At 41.3% G+C, this 22,071-nt stretch overlaps 1 protein-coding gene across 4 annotated transcripts; it reads right to left on the minus strand.

The window, feature by feature from the left end:
* Window positions 1-773: 773 nt before the first annotated feature.
* Window positions 774-8,512, minus strand: LOC110890782 (poly(ADP-ribose) glycohydrolase 1). 4 transcript variants are annotated; one of them, XM_022138423.2, is made up of 11 exons: window positions 8,216-8,510; window positions 7,186-7,386; window positions 5,706-5,809; window positions 5,293-5,497; window positions 4,266-4,370; window positions 3,985-4,103; window positions 3,743-3,886; window positions 3,497-3,638; window positions 2,765-2,887; window positions 2,080-2,142; window positions 774-1,139 (listed from the first exon to the last, which is right to left on the minus strand). In XM_022138423.2, exons 1-11 carry the CDS (start codon window positions 8,462-8,464, stop codon window positions 978-980), a joined length of 1,617 nt encoding a protein of 538 aa, XP_021994115.1. In that variant the 5' UTR covers window positions 8,465-8,510; the 3' UTR covers window positions 774-977. The 4 variants fall into 4 exon arrangements, 1 of the variants encoding a protein (XP_021994115.1); XR_004871090.1 differs by having other exon boundaries at window positions 852-1,139; window positions 2,080-2,333; window positions 8,216-8,512; XR_004871091.1 differs by lacking the exon at window positions 774-1,139 and having other exon boundaries at window positions 3,495-3,638.
* Between the last annotated feature and the right edge of the window lie 13,559 nt (window positions 8,513-22,071).

Raw genomic sequence — 22,071 nt, forward strand, 5'->3', positions numbered from 1 at the left:
TTTTTAGACGTGGAATCTTTTTTATTAGGGAGTATACTAGTATAGAACAAGTACATGCCTGTAAATAGAGTTGTCTGTAAAAAAAAAAAAAAAAAAAAAAAAAAAAAAAAAAAAAAAAAAAAAACCTTAATTTGAGAATAATTGAAACTTTAGGCATCATTGGACTTAGGGGTGCAAACGAGCCGAGCGACTCGCGAGCTACTCGAGATCGGCTCGAGAAAAAGCTCGAAACGAGCTGAGCCTTATCGAGCCCGAGCCTAGCTTGAGCCTCAAAACAAAGCTCGTTTGTTTATCGAGCCCGAGCTCGAGCCTCACATGTGAAGCTCGTTAGGCTCGTCGACCCTTATCGAGCCTTAGTGTAAACGGGCCGAGTCGAGCCAAGCTTATTTAAACTTGTTTACAAGCCGACCTCGAACCTAAAAATAAGCTTATTTAGTAAACGAGCCCGAGCTCGAGCTTTACTTATCGAGCTCGCAAGTCTAAAAAGTCTATCATTTATATTATTTTTATTTAATATACTAATTAATAGATAATAAACTAGCCGAGCCCGAGCTCTCATAAGTTAATCGAGCTCGAGCTCGGCTCGGCTCGTTTGCACACCTACTTACGTCTGTTCTTCAGAAATATCTGTGTGTGTAGTGTCTATTGATCTGGGTCTGTTAAAATCATCCCTTGTGTGTGTGTGTGTGTGGGGGGGGGGGGGGGGCGCAAAATGACTACATATTTGATAACCGCTAGTAATATTATTTTATTCAATACAAGTACATGATACATACATTTGAATCTTTTATACCATTTTATTCAGCATGAACATGATTAAAAAAGTGTCGTCGCGTTTGGCGTACTGATAGTGATAACAAGTTCACTCATTCACTTCCATCAAATCATAACTATGAAACTAACATTATGACCGAAAAAGTTTAGCAGAGGTTCATGTTTTTACCCAATAATATTCAACTAATCATACAGTAATACTACTAAGGATCCAATATCATGGGATCATCAGATGATAGTAATGGAAGAAGCCAGTTGAAAAAGCCAACTTGAGTTTCCTTTTTTGATCTCTGTGTTGAGTAGTCAGCTATCATATTCCAAAGGTCACCCACATTCCATCTATGTGAAGTAATCCACTTTGTTACCTGCCCACAATTTATAAAATCTTCTCACCACTACATTAAAAAGATTGAAATTGCAAAATCAAGGGTTCATGTGCTTAGATGGCAAAATGGATGGGTTAGGACGTTAGGTAATGGGTCAAAATGGGTTTAGGTCGGGATGTGTAACTTTTTTTGTAAGTACAGATGTTCCTTTTCACCGGAACTTCATAAATAATTAAATACTAGCTGTGAGTAAATAAATATATTACGAAGATAGTGTGAGGTTCACTGGGAGCACTAAAAAAGTGGGGAACAGTGGGGAACTGACGCAAACGAACTCCGATTGGACTCATTCCAGCGGCGTTGGAACCGGCTTGTCGAACCCTAACTAGGATCTCTTAACCTTAAACCCTAAATCATAACCCCTAAACCCTAAATATATTAGGGTTTGGCTTTTAGGGTTTAGCCTTAGGGTTTAGTTTTAGGGTTTAGCCTTTAGGGTTTAGCTTTTAGGGTTTATAGTTCAGATTTTACAGTTTAGCTTAGGTTTTAGCCTTATTTTTTAGCTTTAGGGTTTAGAGTTTAGGAGTTAGGATTTAGGGTTTAGGGTTAAGAGATCTTAGTTAGGGTTCGACGAGCCGGTTCCAACGCCGCTGGAATGAGTCCAATCGGAGTTCGTTTGAGTCGGTTCCTCGCTGTTCCCCACTTTTTTAGTGTTCCCCAATGAACCTTACCCTACGAAGATATTAATCTACTTTCTTTGAATCATGATATTTAAGAAGTTGTAAGCGTTTAAACGGACTTTGGTTCACTTTTGACCCATTCGACTTGTTTCACTTGTAATTGAATTCACAAAGGTTACCGATTTGTCGGTTAGGTTTGGGTCAAAATGGACACCTTTAATCCTGAAGCGAAAAGGCTATCTATTTCATATCATGCAACCGTGCGTCGGATGCTTTAAAATGTTATGGAAAGAATTTACCTTATCCAATGTTTGTAATGCCTCCAAGCCAAATGTGTAATATACCATGAAAGGCCTCAATGCCTGAATATAATGTATGGTGCTATTAGAGTACACAAGTAAGAAAAAAGGAAGTATTAACATGTAGGGGTGTTAGAAACCGTTGAAACTGACCAACCGCCCAAAATGAAGCAAGTTATCCAGTTTGTCCGGTTTAAGATCCAAAGGGTTTGGTCTTCACGGTTATAACGGTTCAGTTTGAAACTTGGAACCACCTGTTTAAAATATACAATTTATAAAAAGCGTTTCGTTTTGAACTATGTAGTTATGTATATGTATTATAATCATGAACCATCTTTATCATTTTAACCTTTTTAGTACAAATTAATGACTTTGAAAAAGAAAAATTCACATTGCTAAAACCGAACTGTCAAACATCCAAATGGTAAAATCTGCAGGTTCGGCCGACCAATCCAACCAATTTGGTTTGTCGTAACTCGTAACCCGAAAACATAGTTAGCGATTTGACTCAAAATTTTCGTCAAAACTGGCTGAACCTGAGAGTGAACACCCATACTAACAAGAATACTCAATCAGTGGCCATGCAATGATAAACAATCCCAAGATTAACTCTTTAACGTTGTATTTTAAATGAAATATAAAAGTATGAATTCTTAATATGCATTATTTGAAGGAGATATATTACCTGAGAAGCAGCAAGCCATTGTATTATAGCCTTAAGTTCAGGGTCTCCTCCAAACGCACCACAACCCCAGTTTCCTGTAGCAATCCCTACTTCATCTTCAAAGCTTGCAGATGGACCAATTCCCTGTTCAAATTAAAAATAGTTTATCTTTCATGTGCAAAAAAAAAAATTGTGCAACATCGTCTAGTTAATGATTAAAGGATTGTTGAAAAAAAAAATTAACACGGCCGCGAATTCAGTTTTTTTAAAAGGTTAACGGATGAAAGTTATCAGAGAATCATCACACTAGAAAGAAATCAATAGGTTAAAGACATATATTATATAGTAGTATACTGAATTTTTATTTTATATTTAACATGTTGCACTGTTCTCCGGTTCCCCACTTTTTTAGTGTTCCCCATTGAAGCCCACCCTATATATATATATATAGGGTGGGGTTCTAGAGTAAACATAAGTGGATTTGCGAACTGAGTGAACAAATCCTGGCCATTGATTTACACACGTGTATGGCCAGGATTAGTTCACTCAGTTCGCAAATACACTAGCATTCACTCTTGAACCTAATACAACTTGACCCACTTCCATTTTAGCTGAATCCTTTAACCTAACCCATTTGACTCCATATTAGATAAAAACATAACCCAAATCGACCCATGTATAAATAAATGGGTCGAAATTGCCACCTCTAGCTAAAACGTTCAGATATAAGTTAAAGGTAGAAAAATCTCACACCAAAATATTATCTGAATTGTTTGCAACGCTTTTAAGATCATGATCAAGCTCAGCTTCTGAAAAGCGATCATCTTTAAATAGTAACTGATACCGATGAGACTTGCAGGGGTCAGAAAAGCCACAGAATGCCTTGTTAACTTCCCTAGTTAACATAATTCACATTAATCTTTTAGCAGAAATCAACAATAATACATAAAATTTAATATTAGATTGTTCAATTAGTTGGCATAACTAAAATATGCACACCTCACAAGAAATTCATGTCTATATTGTCTCTTTCCGGGATTGACTAAAGCATCGATTGCAATTATCCTGGTTTTACGTCTTCCCATGATATCCGTATCTTTCTTATCCACGAAGTCACCACAAAACCGAAAAGAAGAAGCATATCTAAAAAAATATGAGCATCAATCAATATACAATCATCTGAAACATATAAAAGAACAAGCACGGTAATTTTTGAAGTAAACCAACTAGATGATGCTTACCCTGTATATTGAGAGAATCTTTCGGCACCGACAACTTCTATAGCCTCGTTATCTGCCATACAAGGCAAGAAAAGCATTCCAGCTATTAATTCTGGATTGATCATGAAACGAATCTCTTCCTAAGACATATAATTACAAGAATATAAGGTTATAAAGTTAAAAACAAGTGTTTAACGGATTATAACTAGAATCAGCAACATGAAGATAAGTTTACACAAGATCTAAGTCATCAAACAGATTGACAAAAAATACATCCTATTAGAGATAAGAAATAAGCGAACCTGAACGCAGCCTCTAGTTAGAGCACCACCGCCAAAGTACTTATTCGCAAAATCTACTTCGAGAGCTTCCTTGGAATGATCTTCTATTAAGCCAGAGCTACAAACCTATAAGGATGAAAAGAACGTCACTAATTACTATCCCACCACTCTATATAAACAGACCCAAAACCAACAGAACATGCAAAGTATAATCACTGATATATCAGTTATCAGTCCCCTGGTTAGATATCAGTGCAAAATATCGGTCAGAATATCAGTACCGACATTATCAGCGATATTGACCGATATATCACCGATTTTCCCGATATCAGTACCTTTCTTCTTAGTTCTACCATTCGTCTTTCTTCTTGTTGCTGCTATTAGTGTTTTAAGTCTTGATTGTTAGTTGATAGTGTTCAATGTTGGTGTTTTAACTTTTAAGTCTTAATCAATCAGTACCTACTTGCTACAATTGTTAGTGTTTTGCAAATTGCAAAAGGTTAATTTGTTAACGGTAGGAGAGTATACTGAATTGTTAGTGTTACATTGCTATATATATAAATTTTGCATGATATTAAAATTACCGATATCCCACCGCAAATCAGCGATAACCAATATCTCAAATATCGGTCCTTGACCGATATCCGATTTTTTACCGCATCAACTGCATAGATACAAACCTAATGCAGAATGCTCCCAACATGATAATCAAAACTATAGAATAATATATTGTACACCTAATGCAGAATGCTCCCATCTGACCTGTTTGCTTCTAAACTACTATAAAGTAGTTGATTTTGACCCATTCATAAGTAAGGTCGAAATTGCCACCTAAATCTATAACAATCATAGGACTTTCTTCAAATCTTCTTGTCAAATGCAGACTCTTTTGGACCAATAAATGTGTACACTGTACACAACTGAATCAAACTAATATAAAACGCCTTGAAATAAACTAACTGGTGGGTTCATTTAACCCCTGCCCCAACAAATTCATGATCGAAGAAAAGTTGTAAATACTTCATAGAGTTGAGATATTGGATCGTACCTCAAACAGGCATAATGGGGCCACAGATTTACTCCAAGATTCAGCCTCAGGATGAGGAATGTAGTTAACATTTGGATCAACTGCAAGCACTTTCCTCTCAAAGGAGACGTTGCCTACTGGTATACTTGAACAAATTCTCCCAAAATAATGAATGAGGCATTTTATTTTGTTCTCCTGTTTTTCGTTGTAGTTGTCATATAGGCTCCTGATGACATGCATATCAGGTGTGTAAACCAAAGTAATGAATCATATATGAGAAAGCATCAACAGACTTTGGGCAAACATAAATCGTTGATCACAGAAGTAAAGTAGTTGTCTATTACTTTGCATTATGATAGACTGATAATTATACAGGGGTGGCATATGCGTAAGATTGAAATGGCTTAAGAGAATGTGGTTAAAAAACAACATACGCAAATAAATGATCAAAGTTGATCACTTGAAGATGGTTGGCACCTCTAGTACTGTCCGGAAACAGACAAAAGAAAGCGCATGCAAGAAGAGCACCAATCAGTTCCTGATTCATAAAATTATGAACTGTAATTTAATAATTATATAAGATATACTCATATACCACATGCAATTAATAGTTTGTAAAAGGTATTGATGCTCAAAGCAGATAACCAAAAACATAAATAGGGTAAATAATTTCAAATATGCATCACAATGTTTTCGATTACAAAAATCTACTTAATATAGGGACGCAACATAACCAGAAAAAAGGAGCCATCATTCTTATCTAGGTGATGGGTAGCTATGTAGTTAATATCAGTGATATATCGGTGATCGGTCCCCATGCAAAATATCAGTGTCAAATATAGGTAAGAATATCGGTACCGATAATGGCGCTATTGACCGATATATCACCTATATTACCGATACCTTTCTTCTTAGTTCTACCATTCGTCTTTCTTCTTATTGCTGCTATTATTGTTTTAAGTCTTAATTGTTAGTGTTTTAAATCTTAATCAATTCCTACTTGCTACAATTGTTAGTGTTTTGCGAGTTGCAAAAGGTTAATTTGTTAGTGGTAGACCCAGGATTTTTTTTCATTGGGGTCCATTTTTTGCGTAAAAACTTTTCACAACCAAACATTAAAATTTTCGGGTCGGTCATCGTAGTCGGGTCGAGGCTAGAAATAATGTAGAAGCATTTAGTGGACATGAAACCACTACATTATATGTTGGAAGTTTTTTTGGTAATCAAGTGTTAAATATTATTTGGTAATCAAGTGTTAAATAAAATCGACATTCAGTTTATCATTTTAAAGAAGCAAATTAGAGGGTCAATAGGTGGTTGCGATGTTTTAAAACACTAGTTTAATTTTAATGGGAAAAAATAAACCAAAAAAACAAGACATGTAGGACTTGAACTTGGGATCTATTTGTTGGAACACATGGGGATTTACCACCACACCATCTTTGCTTTTAATACTATGGGGTCCAACTAATTTATTCTATGGGGTCCTTGAAAAATTTAACGTACCGGTTCTACTATTTTCTAAAAAAAGATTGGGGTCCGTGGACCCCGACCCGGACCATGTGGGTCCGCCCCTGGTAGGAGAGTATATTGAATTGTTAGTGTTAAATTGCTATATATTTAAATTCTGCATGATAGTAAAATTACCGCATTAATTGCTTAGATGGGTAGAAAAATCAAGGTAAATGGTATATGGACTTTTACTAAACATCCTTATAATCTTCGTACTTTAGCAATCAGTGACTTATTTTCCTCTTTAATTTATCTTTTTTGTTTATCCACATTTTTTGTTGCACTCAGATTAAATGGTTCACTTCGTAAAATTATATGTTACGAGGCTAAAGCCTCAAAAGCTTATGCAATATGCATTAACTGTTTCATTTGTAAATGGGCTTGAACAGTGCGGTTTCTTACCTGACTGAGTACAACTACTCCAGCCTCTTGTGACTTCAAGAGGCGAAGACCAGTTTTGAGTCCATCCCTGGCACCCACACAAGTAACAGAGTCTGCACTCTTATAGTGATCTTCTAGCATCACCGGAAGCCGCAACAGAGAATCTGCCAAAGCTGGAAGTACCTCTCCAAACCATTTATTGGCTTCAGCTCGCGACATCAACTGTTCAAGAAGCGTACACGCTCTTATATGTCAAGCACACAGAACTTACAACAGTACAGCTAGGTTTGCAGTTGGATCATTTGTAAACGAGCTGAGCCAAGATAAGCTCGGGTCGTTTGAAGTAATGCCCAAATTAACATATATAAAATGTAAACTATAACCCAAAAACAAAACAGAAATTTTAATATATACATAAATTATAAATTCTTTTGTTTACAAATTCTGTATTATGTATGTTAGATATATTATATATAAGATCCCACCACATATAGTGGTGGGATCTTATAAAAATAAGATTTAGCACGAAGTGTACCAAGTGAAAAAAAGAAAGGGCGCGGTGGCATTTTCGTGTATTCAACAAATACTTATACAACAAAATTGTATAAGTAGCGTAATTCTATCACTCTAGTACAATATAGTTACAGATAAATTATAAACTATAGCGTGATAGAATTACGCTACTTATAAACTATATCGTAACTTTATTACTTTAGCACAATTTTATTACAAAGTAATTACAAAAATGCCACCACGTGAATTTTTCCTTCACTTCTTACGGTTTGGACGCTAAAACTTATTTGTATCTGATCCAAACACTATATATACATCATACATGTGTCTGTCTATGAATATAAATTAGTTTAAAAATAATAAACGAGCTCAAGCTCAACATTTCAGCTCATTAGGATAAACGATAGGCTCGGTTTCTCGGCGTGTTAACAGCCTTAGGTACAGGTTTCTTCACACTAGAAAACAGAATAACTGCAAAATTTGAATAATTGTACTACAAACAAACAATTAATAATCGAGAATTAGGTTTATTACTTACATCATCGAAATAGAGAGAGAAACCGTCAGCGGTTGAGAAAGCTAGGGCACCGGAGGATAAGCAAAGAGACTGACGGAGATCGGAAATAGCGAGAAACAGGACTTCGCCGGAGTCAACCTTGCTGTGTTCGGGGCCTTTTGAGAGTGCTTTTAGAGCTTCCACCACTTTTGACGGCCAGAAGAGCGCCGGTGACCGGAAAACCACCGGCAGAAACTCCAGAATGGAGTTTAGATCTTCTCGATTCTCCATTGTTGTAAATAATAATTACCAAGGGGGTGTTTGGGTTTAGCTTATTTTAAAGGATTTTGTGTGAGTGAGAAGTTATTTTTGAGAAGTCAGAATTTCTAACTTCTGTCACTTATGATTTATATAAGTTAATAAGTCATTTTGAGAAGGAATGCCAAACACCCACCAAGACTTACTTTGGGGTTTAAACTTTAAAGCAACCTGATCCGAGTTAGATGGCTCGGCACGGCTCGCTCGGGTTATTATATTTTGAGTCCGGCTCCTCTTAAAGTTTTTAAAACTTGTGTTTAACTCTTTACTTTTATTTTTTGTTTCGTTTTTTTTTACATCTCATTTTCAATATAAAAATAGGAGGCGGAATGTAATGGACCTGAGAGGGAACGAAGAAAATAGTGTTTAGTTGGTTGATGGAATCATTGGAATGGAATCACCCATTTCAAAATACATTTCATCCCTCGAAATCATTTCATTCCTCAAAATCATTCCATTCATCCCCTTGTTTTTTTTCCATTCCATTCCCTTTTCACCATTCATTAACAACAACACAACCCACTACCATTACCACCACCCACCACCATTGTCGTCCGCCACCGTCGTTGCCGCCACCCACCTCCATCCCTGCCACCGTCGTTGCCGCCATTAACCATCACCGTTGCCACCTCCGATCACCGCTACCACCCACTTTCGATCATCGTCGCTGCCACCTCCGATCACCGCCGCCGTCGCCACCCACCTCCGCCATCGCTATCAACCACCACCACCCACCGCCACCACCGACTTTGTTTTGGGGTCCGAGTGCAATGATAGTGAAGAATAACACGAATAAGCACATAAAACTGGTCTACTGGTTCCTAGCTATAGTCTAGGTCTCTAAGACAGCGACCCGGACTAGGTCGTGTCTAACCTAATTCCCTATAGTTATGGCTCTGATACCAATCTGTCACACCCCAACCGATGGCGGAATCATCGGGGCGTGGCAGTGAGCGAAACAGATTGTCCAGAAGTTTCCACAACAACTATCATACAAATTCAGTTTAAATGATACGTCCTATGCCGTATCCCAAATTAATAACAAGTTATTACAGAAAAACATCCAAACAAATATCACGGTTTCGACAAATCAGATTTAATTTATTACAGACCAATTGTTAATCTGTTTCTAGACCCCTATTCTGTTGACTCCCCTGGCGGTAGTGCCAGTGGACAAGATCTACAGATAACTATGGCCCAGGAGCTTGTTCAGGGCCGACAATTATTTGTTGGGGGCTTCTAGAAACTTATTCAAGCCTCGCTTTTCTAGCAAGCTAACACCTTAAACACCTGTCACATACGTTAAAATAAAGTCAATACATATAATGTAAAGGTGAGCACACAAGTTTGATAATAGCTTATAGAGTTCGAATAGTTTACGCATAACCAGGCACGTACACAGAGGAAAACGATGCATGTTAATTATCGACATGGGACCATCGATACCAACGACTGCGGGTTGACTGTCCGAGACAGTTCGCAATACATGATTACCACCGTAATCCATGCAAGTAATTGTCCTTAGCAACCCCCGTGTGAACGGGTGCTGAGTCCAAACTATAGTACTATGTTGCTAAAGCAGGTAGATAGCACTCCACATGTAAACATAATAAACAACAATCATTTAGTCAAGTAGCACATGCGATTAGGTTAGCGTTCAAATAGTTTGTGTTTGAATGTGATTTGATAAGTAACGTATGTAACACCCAAAAGTGCTAAAAGCAAAAAGGGATCGAGTATACTCACAGTGATTTGGTTATGGATTGAAGGGAGCGCTGAGTTGGTTAGCCTGAATAGTTCGATAGCATAACGATGAGTAACGCGGAAATACGAACAATGGGAGATGGGTCGATTGGGCAGGTCGATCGGACAACTGGTTCGATCGGACGGGCTGTTCGTTCGGCTTAAAATCCGTTTGAACACTCCCATTCGATCGGCCGGTAGGCTCGATCGGCTGGTCCTTTCGAGTGGATTGTTTCTTCCTTTAAGAAAGGATGTGTTTGTGGATGATGGTTTGAACTTTCGAAGTTTTAGTTGCAGTATCTGAAAACATTGAAGTATTCTTACCTTTCCAGTCGGTCGATCGAACGGACCGTTCGATCGGTCAGCCCAACCGGTCGGTTAGTCACCTCAGTATGATTATTTGGCAGTGTGTCACTCGATCGGGTGGCATGCTCGATCGGGTGACATTCCAATGTTTCGAGTAGTGGTCAAGTGTTGAAGTATAGTATCTCATGATCCGAAGAGTAATGTTACAAATCGAGTGGTAGGCTCGATCGAACATCACTTCGTCAATGCTACACTCCATGAAATTGTGGGTCCATGTGTTAGCCGATCGGCTGGACCGGTCGATCGGCTGGGAAGTCCGTTCGGTTGGGCTGTCCGTTCGAACAGCCTAACCGTTCGGCCAGCATTCCTGACCTGGTTAGCCTATCTTCTAACACTTGGCTGTTTTGTTTAACTTGATGTGATTTTGAGGTAGTTTGATAACGAGTTGAACCACGGAACATAAGTCCTTACTTGGTTCATTGGTTCGGGCAGGAATCACCCAAGTCCGGCCAGTGAACTGTTCGAAACGATAGTTTGACGTTTAACCCGGAATCGGTGAACCTCGTAGGTAGAACCCGAATCTTGAACCATGTGATTGTTTAGGTTGATTTGATGCTTCAGATCTATCTGAACAACTACGGGTACTTGGCCTTCATGTCGCTTTCGAGTTCCCAAGTGAACATCGCGCCTCGTTTGCCTTCCCATCGGACTTTCACGATCGGAATGCGAGAGCGTCTGAGTTGCTTGGTCTGGCGATCCATGATTTCGACAGGCTTTTCCACGAAGTGTAACGTTTCGTTGACCTGAAGATCGTCAGGCGGTATGACTGTATCGGGATCAGCTAAGCACTTTCGAAGGTTTGACACGTGGAAAGTCGGGTGGACGTTACTAAGCTCCTCCGGTAAATCGAGTCTGTAGGCGACTTTTCCGATCCTTTCCAGAATCCTAAAAGGTCCAACATATCGAGGCGCGAGCTTTCCTTTCTTGCCGAATCGGACTACACCCTTCCAAGGTGATACCTTTAGGAGTACGTAGTCACCAACTTCAAATTGAAGGAGCTTGCGTCTGTTATCGGCGTAACTTTTCTGTCTGTTCCGAGCTTTCACCAAGTTGTCTCTTATCTGGTGGATTTTGTTAGTCGTTTCTTGTAGAATCTCGGGACCGGTTAACTGGGAATGACCGATCTCGTGCCACACAATAGGCGAACGACATCTTCTACCATATAAGGCCTCGAATGATGCCATCTGAATGCTGGAATGATAGCTGTTGTTATACGAGAATTTGACCAATGGCAGGTGTTTGCTCCAACTACCGCCAAAATCAAAAACACACGCACGGAGCATGTCTTCAAGAGTACGGATCGTTCTCTCAGTCTGAGCGTCGGTTTGTGGATGGAATGCAGTACTCAAGTTCAGCGTCGTACCAAGGGCCGCTTGAAATGTTTCCCACAATCTCGAAGTAAACCGAGCATCACGGTCAGAGATGATGTCTCGAGGCGTACCATGATTTCGAATGATCTCGTCGGTGTAGATTTGGGCTAGTTTGGCCACCTTATAGTCTTCTCGTATTGGCAGAAAGTGGGCTGATTTGGTCAGACGATCGACTATAACCCAAATACTATCGTGACCTGATGGTGTGGTCGGAAGCTTAGTTATGAAGTCCATAGCTATGCTCTACCACTTCCATATAGGTATCGGCGGTTGTTCGAGTAATCCGGAAGGTCTTTGATGTTCAGCCTTAACTCTTGAACAGGTTAAGCAGCTACCAACATAAAGAGCGATATCCCGTTTCATCCCCGGCCACCAGTACTTGTAACGAAGATCCTGGTACATCTTGTCAGCACCGGGATGAATGGAGTATCGGGATTTGTGGGCTTCATTCATGATAATCTTTCGCAAATCGGTCCTCCTCGGAATCCAGATTCGGTCTAGATAGTAGAATATCCCATCGGATTTGCTTATAAGCTGAGCTCCATCGTGATGAATCCTCTCTTTCTTCAATGTACGCTCATTAAAACAAGCATGTTGAGCTTCACGGATGAGAGTTTCGAGGTTATGCTGTGCTTGGATGTTCCGGACACCGAGCACATAATTCTTTCTGCTGAGTACGTTGGCAACTACGTTCGCTTTGCCTGGGTGATAACGAATCTCGCAGTCGTAATCGTTGAGGAGTTCTACCCATCGGCGTTGACGCATATTGAGTTCTCTCTGATCAAAGATATGTTGTAAACTCCTGTGATCGGTGAAGATCGTACACTTGGTGCCATACAGGTAGTGTCGCCAAATCTTTAATGCAAAGACAACTGCGCCTAGCTCGAGGTCATGGGTTGTATAGTTCTTCTCATGGATCTTGAGTTGTCGAGATGCGTAGGCTATAACCTTGTCTCGTTGCATGAGGACACAACCAAGACCAAGGTTTGAAGCATCACAATAGACAACGAAGTCATTGCTTCTGTCGGGCAGCGTAAGAATCGGTGCGTTGCACAGCATATGTTTGAGGGTTTGAAAGGCAGTCTCCTGCGCGGTTCCCCACACAAAAGGCTTGTCTTTATGAGTAAGAGCGGTAAGCGGCACAGCGATTTTGGAGAATCCTTCGAAAAATTATCGGTAATAACCCGCTAGTCCGAGAAAAGAACGAACTTCAGATGGGTTCTTAGGCGTAATCCAACTTTTAACTGCTTCAATCTTCGCGGGATCGACGTGTATACCCTGACTATTCACGATGTGACCCAGAAATTGAACCTCCTCCAGCCAAAATTCACACTTGGAGAACTTGGCGTAGAGTCGATTCCCCTGAAGTAACTCGAGAACCAAACGTAGATGTTGCACGTGTTCGGTCTTCGACTTGGAATAGATCAAGACATCGTCGATGAACACGGTGACGAAACGGTCTAAGAAGGGTTTACACACGCGATTCATCAGATCCATGAAAACCGCGGGTACGTTCGTCAAACCAAAAGGCATAACAACGAATTCGTAATGGCCATAACGGGTTCGAAAAGCGGTTTTAGGGATGTCTTCCTCTTGAATCCGCAACTGATGATAGCCTGAGCGTAGATCAATCTTTGAGAAACACTGAGCACCTTGCAGCTGGTCAAATAAATCGTCGATTCGGGGCAAGGGGTATCGGTTCTTGATGGTTAGCTTATTCAACTCCCGATAGTCGATGCACATTCGGAACGACCCGTCCTTCTTTTTGACGAAAAGGACTGGCGCGCCCCAAGGAGAAGTGCTCGGGCGAATAAAGCCTTTTTCAAGTAGTTCCTGGAGTTGGTTTGATAGTTCCCGCATTTCGGATGGAGCGAGTCGATAAGGGGCTTGGGCTACGGGGTTAGCTCCAGGAATAAGGTCGATTCGAAAGTCGATATCACGACTTGGAGGTAATCCAGGGAGATCATCAGGGAACACCTGAGGAAATTCACGGACCACTGGAACATCTTTAACTTCAACTTTCTGTTTCTTTCCCTCCTCCGCTACTACAATATTGGCCAAGAAGGCTCGATATTCCTTGCGGAGGTACTTGCTGGCTTGAATACACGACATGAGCTTGAGACCTTTCGTAGCAGTTTCACCATATACACACAGGAGATCACCATTGGCGAGTACGAATCGAATCATCTTATCGAAGCACACGACTTCAGCATGGTTCTCACAAAGAAAGTCCATGCCTACTATGACGTCAAAACTTCGGAGTTGCATCGGAATAAGGTCGATTGGAAAGATGTGATTGTTGTACTCGAGAGTACAATCATGGAGTACAGAATTAACAGCGATGGTTCTTCCAGTAGCGACCTCGACTTCAAATGATGACGAAAGATAAGAGCGCTTACGACTAAGGAGCTTCTCGAATTCAAATGACACAAAGCAGTTATCGGCTCCAGTATCAAACAAACATGATGCATATATACCATTCACGAGGAACGTACCATTGACCACATTGTTGTCAGCTTGAGCCTGACGGGCGTTGATGTTGAAGGTTCTGGCATGGGCTGCTTGCTACTGTTGCTGAGGCTGCTGTTGTTGTTGTTGCTTGGGCTGTTGGGGCTCTTGCTTGACTACCCTGTTCGGGCACCGGTTTGCAAAGTGGTTAGGGTCACCACATGCAAAGCAGACTCTAGCATTGACTGCGGGTGCTGGAGCTGCTGGTTGACCTAGCGGGGCAGGGAGTAAAGCCTGGTTAACAACGGCTTGAGCTGGAGCTTGGCGGGGACCATAGCGACAGTTCGCAGTGAAATGCCCATAGAGATTGCAGTGAGCGCAGAATCGACAAGCCACACCCACTGGATGATGATAAGAGCACGTCGGGCAGAGTGGGTGAGGGCCTGTGTATGCACGCTTTGCTGGCGGTGCATTGATCACTGGAGCTGAGCGCTGTGGTTGCTGCTGCTGGATTGGTACAGCCTGAAGAGGAGCAGCAGTGGTTGCGGCAGCACAGTTCTTGTTCTTCTTCCTCCTTCTTGAAGACTTTTAGGTTTGAGCAGTGGTGTTGTCGGTTGATGCTGTTGTGATTTGATGCAGAGACTTGGCTTGCTTATCCCAAAACCCAGACTTCACCCGCTTGTCGTTAATCTCAGCGGCAAGAAGGTAAGTCTCCTCGATTGATGCTGGCTTAGAAGCTTGAACAAAATCCGCTACACAGTCTGGAAGAGCGCGGATATACTTCTTGATGGTCAATTCTGGAGTCTTGACCTGATCGGGACAGATGATGCTTAACTGCTTGAAGCGAGCGGTGAGACCAGCGTTGTCTCCTTCCTTCTGCTTGATAACCCAAAATTCATCCTCCAGCTTTTGGCGCTCGTGGTGAAGACAGAACTCGTCGATCATGATTGCTTTCAGTTCCTCCCACGTCAGCTCATAGGCTGCGTCGTTCCCACGCTTGTTTCGTTCCGCAGTCCACCAGTCTAAAGCACGAGACTGGAAGACGCTAGTAGCATTGAGAGTGCGGAGATTTCGGGGCATCCGCTTTGTCGGAGGGTGACTTCCACCGAGTCGAACCAATGAAACATGGCTGTGGGGCCATCCTTTCCGGTGAACTCCTTTGGCCCACACGCTTTGAACTGCTTGAAGCTAAAAGCAGTCTTGTTGGAATCTTTCGGAGCATCAGCATGTGACATCTCAGACGATTTGCTCGCGTTCTCGTACACTTCGCTTACAGCTTTCGTTACAGTTTTGGAGATGATCGCAGCAAGACGTCGGTCTCTCTTCTCCTGACGGGTAAGACGTTGGCGTGATACAGACGACGACATGGTCTGCAATAGACATCGTCACGGGATTCAACACACGAAATCGAATCTCCCCTCACACGTCTAGATTACTAAAGCTTAGGAACACGTCAAAACACATATCACGTAGACACATAATCATAAAAACACGAAATCCACATAAGCACATAAGCAAGTAGAGCACAGAAACACATAAACACATACACATTTATCACAGATGCAGCCAGAAAACAGAAACCTATCCTTCCAAGTTCGCGCGTCGTTCGTATAGCGATCGCGTGTAATATACCGAATAGCATAGTATAGTATGGCCTAGTTTAATCGTACAGCATAGCATAGCATCACATTGTCTAGATTGCAGCGACTGAATATCGAATTGAGGTAGAATAGCGATACGATCCGTGTGAATTGATAACAAAATCGATTAACCAGTGGAAATATAAACACGTAAACAGGTAAATCACATAAAATCAACGAGGTAATACGTAAAATCGAGAGATAGATTATCTGCAGCTACTAGACATTGACTGACCAAGGCAATTCAACTATTCACAGTGGACTTGTCGTCATGTTCGACTCTAGGTGTCGTGCTTCTGCCTCAGTTCTCGGGCATTACGCACGCGTCTCCTAGGTCATACTTGTGAGTTCAGGTCGTTGGAGTCCGTCGAATGTCTCGGCGAGATGAAATAAGGTTCGGCACAACTGCCAAGGTTAGGGTTTCACCCCTGGCTTAGCAATTTCTTCCTTGTTTTTAAGAAAAATTCGAAGAGAATTTGCATCAAAATGCGGGTTTCACCCCTATTTTGGTATAACTCTCCCCATTCGTTAGCGAAAATAATGAGACACACATAAATATCGACATAAATCAGGCAACTTAGCCAGGAGTTTGCGGTTTTCACACCTAATCCTGTCTAAATGCTGACTTTGTTTTGGGGTCCGAGTGCAATGATAGTGAAGAATAACACGAATAAGCACATAAAACTGGTCTACTGGTTCCTAGCTATAGTCTAGGTCTCTAAGACAGCGACCCGGACTAGGTCGTGTCTAACCTAATTCCCTATAGTTATGGCTCTGATACCAATCTGTCACACCCCAACCGATGGCGGAATCATCGGGGCGTAGAAGTGAGCGAAACAGATTGTCCAGAAGTTTCCACAACAACTATCATACCAATTCAGTTTAAATGATACGTCCCATACCGTATCCCAAATTAATAACAAGTTATTACAGAAAAACATCCAAACAAATATCACGGTTTCGACAACTCAGATTTAATTTATTACAGACCCCTATTCTGTTGACTCCCCTGGCGGTAGTGCCAGTGGACAAGATCTACAGATAACTATGGCCCAGGAGCTTGTTCAGGGCCGACAATTATTTGTTGGGGGCTTCTAGAAACTTATTCAAGCCTCGCTTTCCTAGCAAGCTAACACCTTAAACACCTGTCACATACGTTAAAATAAAGTCAATACATATAATGTAAAGGTGAGCACACAAGTTTGATAATAACTTATAGAGTTCGAATAGTTTACGCATAACCAGGCACGTACACAGAGGAAAACGATGCATGTTAATTATCGACATGGGACCATCGATACCAACGACTGCGGGTTGACTGTCCGAGACAGTTCGCAATACATGATTACCACCGTAATCCATGCAAGTAATTGTCCTTAGCAACCCCCGTGTGAACGGGTGCTGAGTCCAAACTATAGTACTATGTTGCTAAAGCAGGTAGATAGCACTCCACATGTAAACATAATAAACAATAATCATTTAGTCAAGTAGCACATGCGATTAGGTTAGCGTTCAAATAGTTTGTGTTTGAATGTGATTTGATAAGTAACGTATGTAACACCCAAAAGTGCTAAAAGCAAAAAGGGATCGAGTATACTCAAAGTGATTTGGTTATGGATTGAAGGGAGCGCTGAGTTGGTTAGCCTGAATAGTTCGATAGCATAACGATGAGTAACGCGGAAATACGAACAATGGGAGATGGGTCGATTGGGCCGGTCGATCGGACAACTGGTTCGATCGGACGGGCTGTTCGTTCGGCTTAAAATCCGTTTGAACACTCCCATTCGATCGGCCGGTAGGCTCGATCGGCTGGTCCTTTCGAGTGGATTGTTTCTTCCTTTAAGAAAGGATGTGTTTGTGGATGATGGTTTGAACTTTCGAAGTTTTAGTTGCAGTATCTAAAAACATTGAAGTATTCTTACCTTTCCAGTCGACGGACCGTTCGATCGGTCAGCCCAACCGGTCGGTTAGTCACCTCAGTGTGATTATTTGGCAGTGTGTCACTCGATCGGGTGGCATGCTCGATCGGGTGACATTCCAATGTTTCGAGTAGTGGTCAAGTGTTGAAGTATAGTATCTCATGATCCGAAGAGTAATGTTACAAATCGAGTGGTAGGCTCGATCGAACATCACTTCGTCAATGCTACACTCCATGAAGTTGTGGGTCCATGTGTTAGCCGATCGGCTGGACCGGTCGATCGGCTGGGAAGTCCGTTCGGTTGGGCTGTCCGTTCGAACAGCCTAACCGTTCGGCCAACATTCCTGACCTGGTTAGCCTATCTTCTAACACTTGGCTGTTTTGTTTAACTTGATGTGATTTTGAGGTAGTTTGATAACGAGTTGAACCACGGAACATAAGTCCTTACTTGGTTCATTGGTTTGGGCAGGAATCACCCAAGTCCGCCCAGTGAACTGTTCGGAACGTTAGTTTGACGTTTAACCCGGAATCGGTGAACCTCGTAGGTAGAACCCGAATCTTGAACCATGTGATTGTTTAGGTTGTTTTGAGAGTTGGTTCAAGTTCCGTTTTCACCGGTTTTAGAGTGCTGAGTGTAAAAGAGTTGAAAGATGGTTGGAAAATCCGTCTTTCAATCTTCTCCACCGTGAAATGTTAAGTTCCTTGGTAGATTTTAGGTTGTTTATGTGGAAATCGGTTAGATCTAAGCTAATCATGGTGGAATGATGCCAAACATGATGTTCTTGAAGAACACTATGATGACATCACCCAAGAACACCTAGATCTTGGTGATTTCACGGTTAAAATCCAAGTTTTGAAAGATAGAAAGGTGTAGAATCATTAGATGAACAAGATCGTACAAGAATTAGAGCGAATACTTACCGAATCGGAGAGAAATCTGAGAAATAGTGAAGAAGAAGAGCTGGCCGGTCAGAACTTTCCAAAAGTGGAAATGAAGACAAGAACAGCCCTATTTATAGGCTTCCAAAAGAGGAAAGGTGCAACCGATCGGCCAGGGTTGCCCTGATCGAATGGGCTGGCCGATCGAACATGGCTGTTCGATCGGTTGGCCTGTTCGATCAGGTTGCCCTGTTCGATTGGCTCAACCTTTTGAGTGTTTCGCGACGATTATTGATATTTCGATTTCGATGAACGATGATTTGAGTATGATGGAGTTCCTAATCAAATTACTTTTAATCTCAATCACTATATCTAACATATAAGCATCCTTACATCATAATTCGGATTCGATTTCGATTGAGTTCGATTATCCTTCGAGTTTCGATTTGATTCGATTGATTCACCACACATAACAACGTAAGGTAGACATGCACAAGTAACACATAAGGTACACACACGTATACAAGTACCAAAATTCCCGTATTCGAGTTCGATGATTGGTTCGATTAGCTTGGTTATTGATTGATTAACTTTATTGCATTGTTACTTCCTGTTATTCAAAGTCGATTATCGGTTCGCATTCGATTAACTTTCGATTTATTTTTTATTATACAATACTTACTCCACATAATACAAAAATTAAAATAGATTAATTCCAATAACAGTTAATATTTGACTTTGACTTTGACATTTGGAAAATACGGGGTGTTACACGCAAGGTCACCCTAGCTACGGCTAGGGTCGCCTGCTCACACCCTAGATTTACCACGTTACGGGAAACATGGCATCACAAGTGACCGACAAGCTACGGCCTGTCGCGCCTTGCGAGCGGCCTACCATCACCTTGTCGCGGCCCGCGATAGGGGTGTTTTCTTTGATTTTTCCATTTATTGAATTTCATAAATGTTTCGCGGGTCTAGTTTCTTGATTATGGAACGTTATAATGTGTTTTCGAGGGTTATTATAATCAGAGCCAGGGGTCGGGCCAGTGTGCTAGCGAGGACGATGGGCTCCCTAAGGGGGGTGGAGATGTAAGTCCTACATCGGTTGAGGAGGAGAACGAATCCTTCCTTATAAAGGGGTGGAAACCTTCTCTACCATGACGCGTTTTGCCTTGGCGGGCAACTCGTCGGATGGAAACAAAACCGTGAGTTCCTGGATGGGCAACCCATCGGGGGCAAAGCAGATAATATCTTGGCACGGTTTACTTGGGATGTTACAAATGGTATCAGAGCCACTCATGAGCCATTCGGGATGGTGGGGCAAACCTCATCGAGGACGATGAGTCCCTAAGGGGTGATTGTAATGATACCTATACCGACTACCAAAAGATTTACATGGATCATTGTGACACCCTAGGCAAATCCCGCATCGACTGTGGCCAGGAGAGATCCCTGGTTAATAATTCAATGCCTCTTAAATAGCCAACGCGTTTTGGGCTTAGTTGGTTGTATGGCACATGAAATCTCCACAGTTAAGCGTGCTCGGGTGGAGTAGTACCAGCATGGGTGACATTCTAGGAAGTCTCCACTAAGGGCAACCAAAAACAATGTCACACCCTGACTTTTACGGAAGCGTGATTATGGTGTGACTTTCTTAATATCATTGCATTCAATCATAACATCAACTATATGTTAAAACCATAGGTTTGTCATCCATTAAATAAGTTTGAAGCATAACAACATTGTTTTAAAACGTAGACTTCAATTCAAGTTTTACAAATCGTACAAATTGTTTATGAGTTCATTAAGGACTCGTCAAAAGATATTGAATAACACCAAGGTTTGGAAGACGTGTCTCATCCAGGAATAAGACACACTGACCAAACTCAAAGACCACGGATGACATCTTTATTTCTAACGCAACATAAAATCTTCCAACGCCCGCCAGATCCACTTACAAATTCCCTGAAATACATGTAGTTTGAAAACATCAACAAAAGTTGAGCGAGTTCATGTGTTCGTTTGTGTGTATGTATAAACCTTTGAAATCGTTGTAAGTATGTATGTAAGTTTGTAAATCCCGGTATGAAAGCAACAAGGAAAAAAAGATCACCAATGGTTTGCAAAGCCATCGATATGTGTGAAGTTGTTGGAACCTGAAGGTTTATTCATGTAGGTTAACAACGTTTGGGGGTTGATCTTGTAATTAGTTTATTTATGTTTTGGGTTAAACAGTGTGGGTTGGGCTATAATAGGTGTCGCATGGGCTTGAGTAGGTTATCGGCCCTAATGTGTTTAATATATAAACACCCCTAATCACTTGATTAGGGGTTGTTGGTTACGAGTGGAAGATAGGCAACACAAGCAAGGAACCGAGTTCCATCCGAGACATTGTATCAGTCATCGTTCATCGTGAATGCAAGTTTCGGTTTGATTTTGTTTATTGCTTGTTATTTGATCTTATATATTAATTCTTGAATCACTTTGTGATTGATTTCCGCACTCTCACAAGGTTAGATTGATATCATTGAGATCCTCACGGGTTTTACAATTGGTATCAGAGCCATTGAAGCCATTCAAGGGCTCGGTTTTGATATCAATCGGATTCAAGAAGTTTCATATATTACTGATCCGGTTTGTTGAAGTGTATTTGCAGATTTGTTCATCGACTATTCTTAAAAAAAAATTCATTGAAAAATCACTGATTTTGGTTCTGTTGATTTCAGCATTGGTGTTTGCTGATTTTTCGGGATTTCGGTGCAACAGATTCAAAGATTACAATATCTTTGAATTTTGGAAATTGCTGAAAAGTCGGGATTGCGAGTAAACAGTTCTTATCACTTTTGTTTTGCAGGTTACGACTCGCAATCTCTTAGTTGCGGTTCATCACGTTTCAGTTACGACTCGCAACAGTTGCTGGTTTCGGTTCATCCTGCCCAGTTACGACTCGCAACCATTCTTGGTTTCGGTTCATCCTGCCCAGTTACGACTCGCAACCAGCTGTTTGATCTTCACTCGCAACCGTGGTTTCGGCTCATCCTGCCTTGTTACGACTCGCAACCACTTTGGTTACGACTCGTATTCACAGTTGACTTGACTCGCAACCATCTTCATTACGACTCGCAATCAACATCAATTTGACTCGCAACCTCGTTTCGACTCGCAACGACAGTGTGTTACGGACAACTTGGACTGTTGACTTTGGACTTAATTA

Source organism: Helianthus annuus, chromosome 11 (assembly GCF_002127325.2).
Source record: "Helianthus annuus cultivar XRQ/B chromosome 11, HanXRQr2.0-SUNRISE, whole genome shotgun sequence".
NCBI classification, from domain to species: Eukaryota; Viridiplantae; Streptophyta; class Magnoliopsida; order Asterales; family Asteraceae; genus Helianthus; species Helianthus annuus.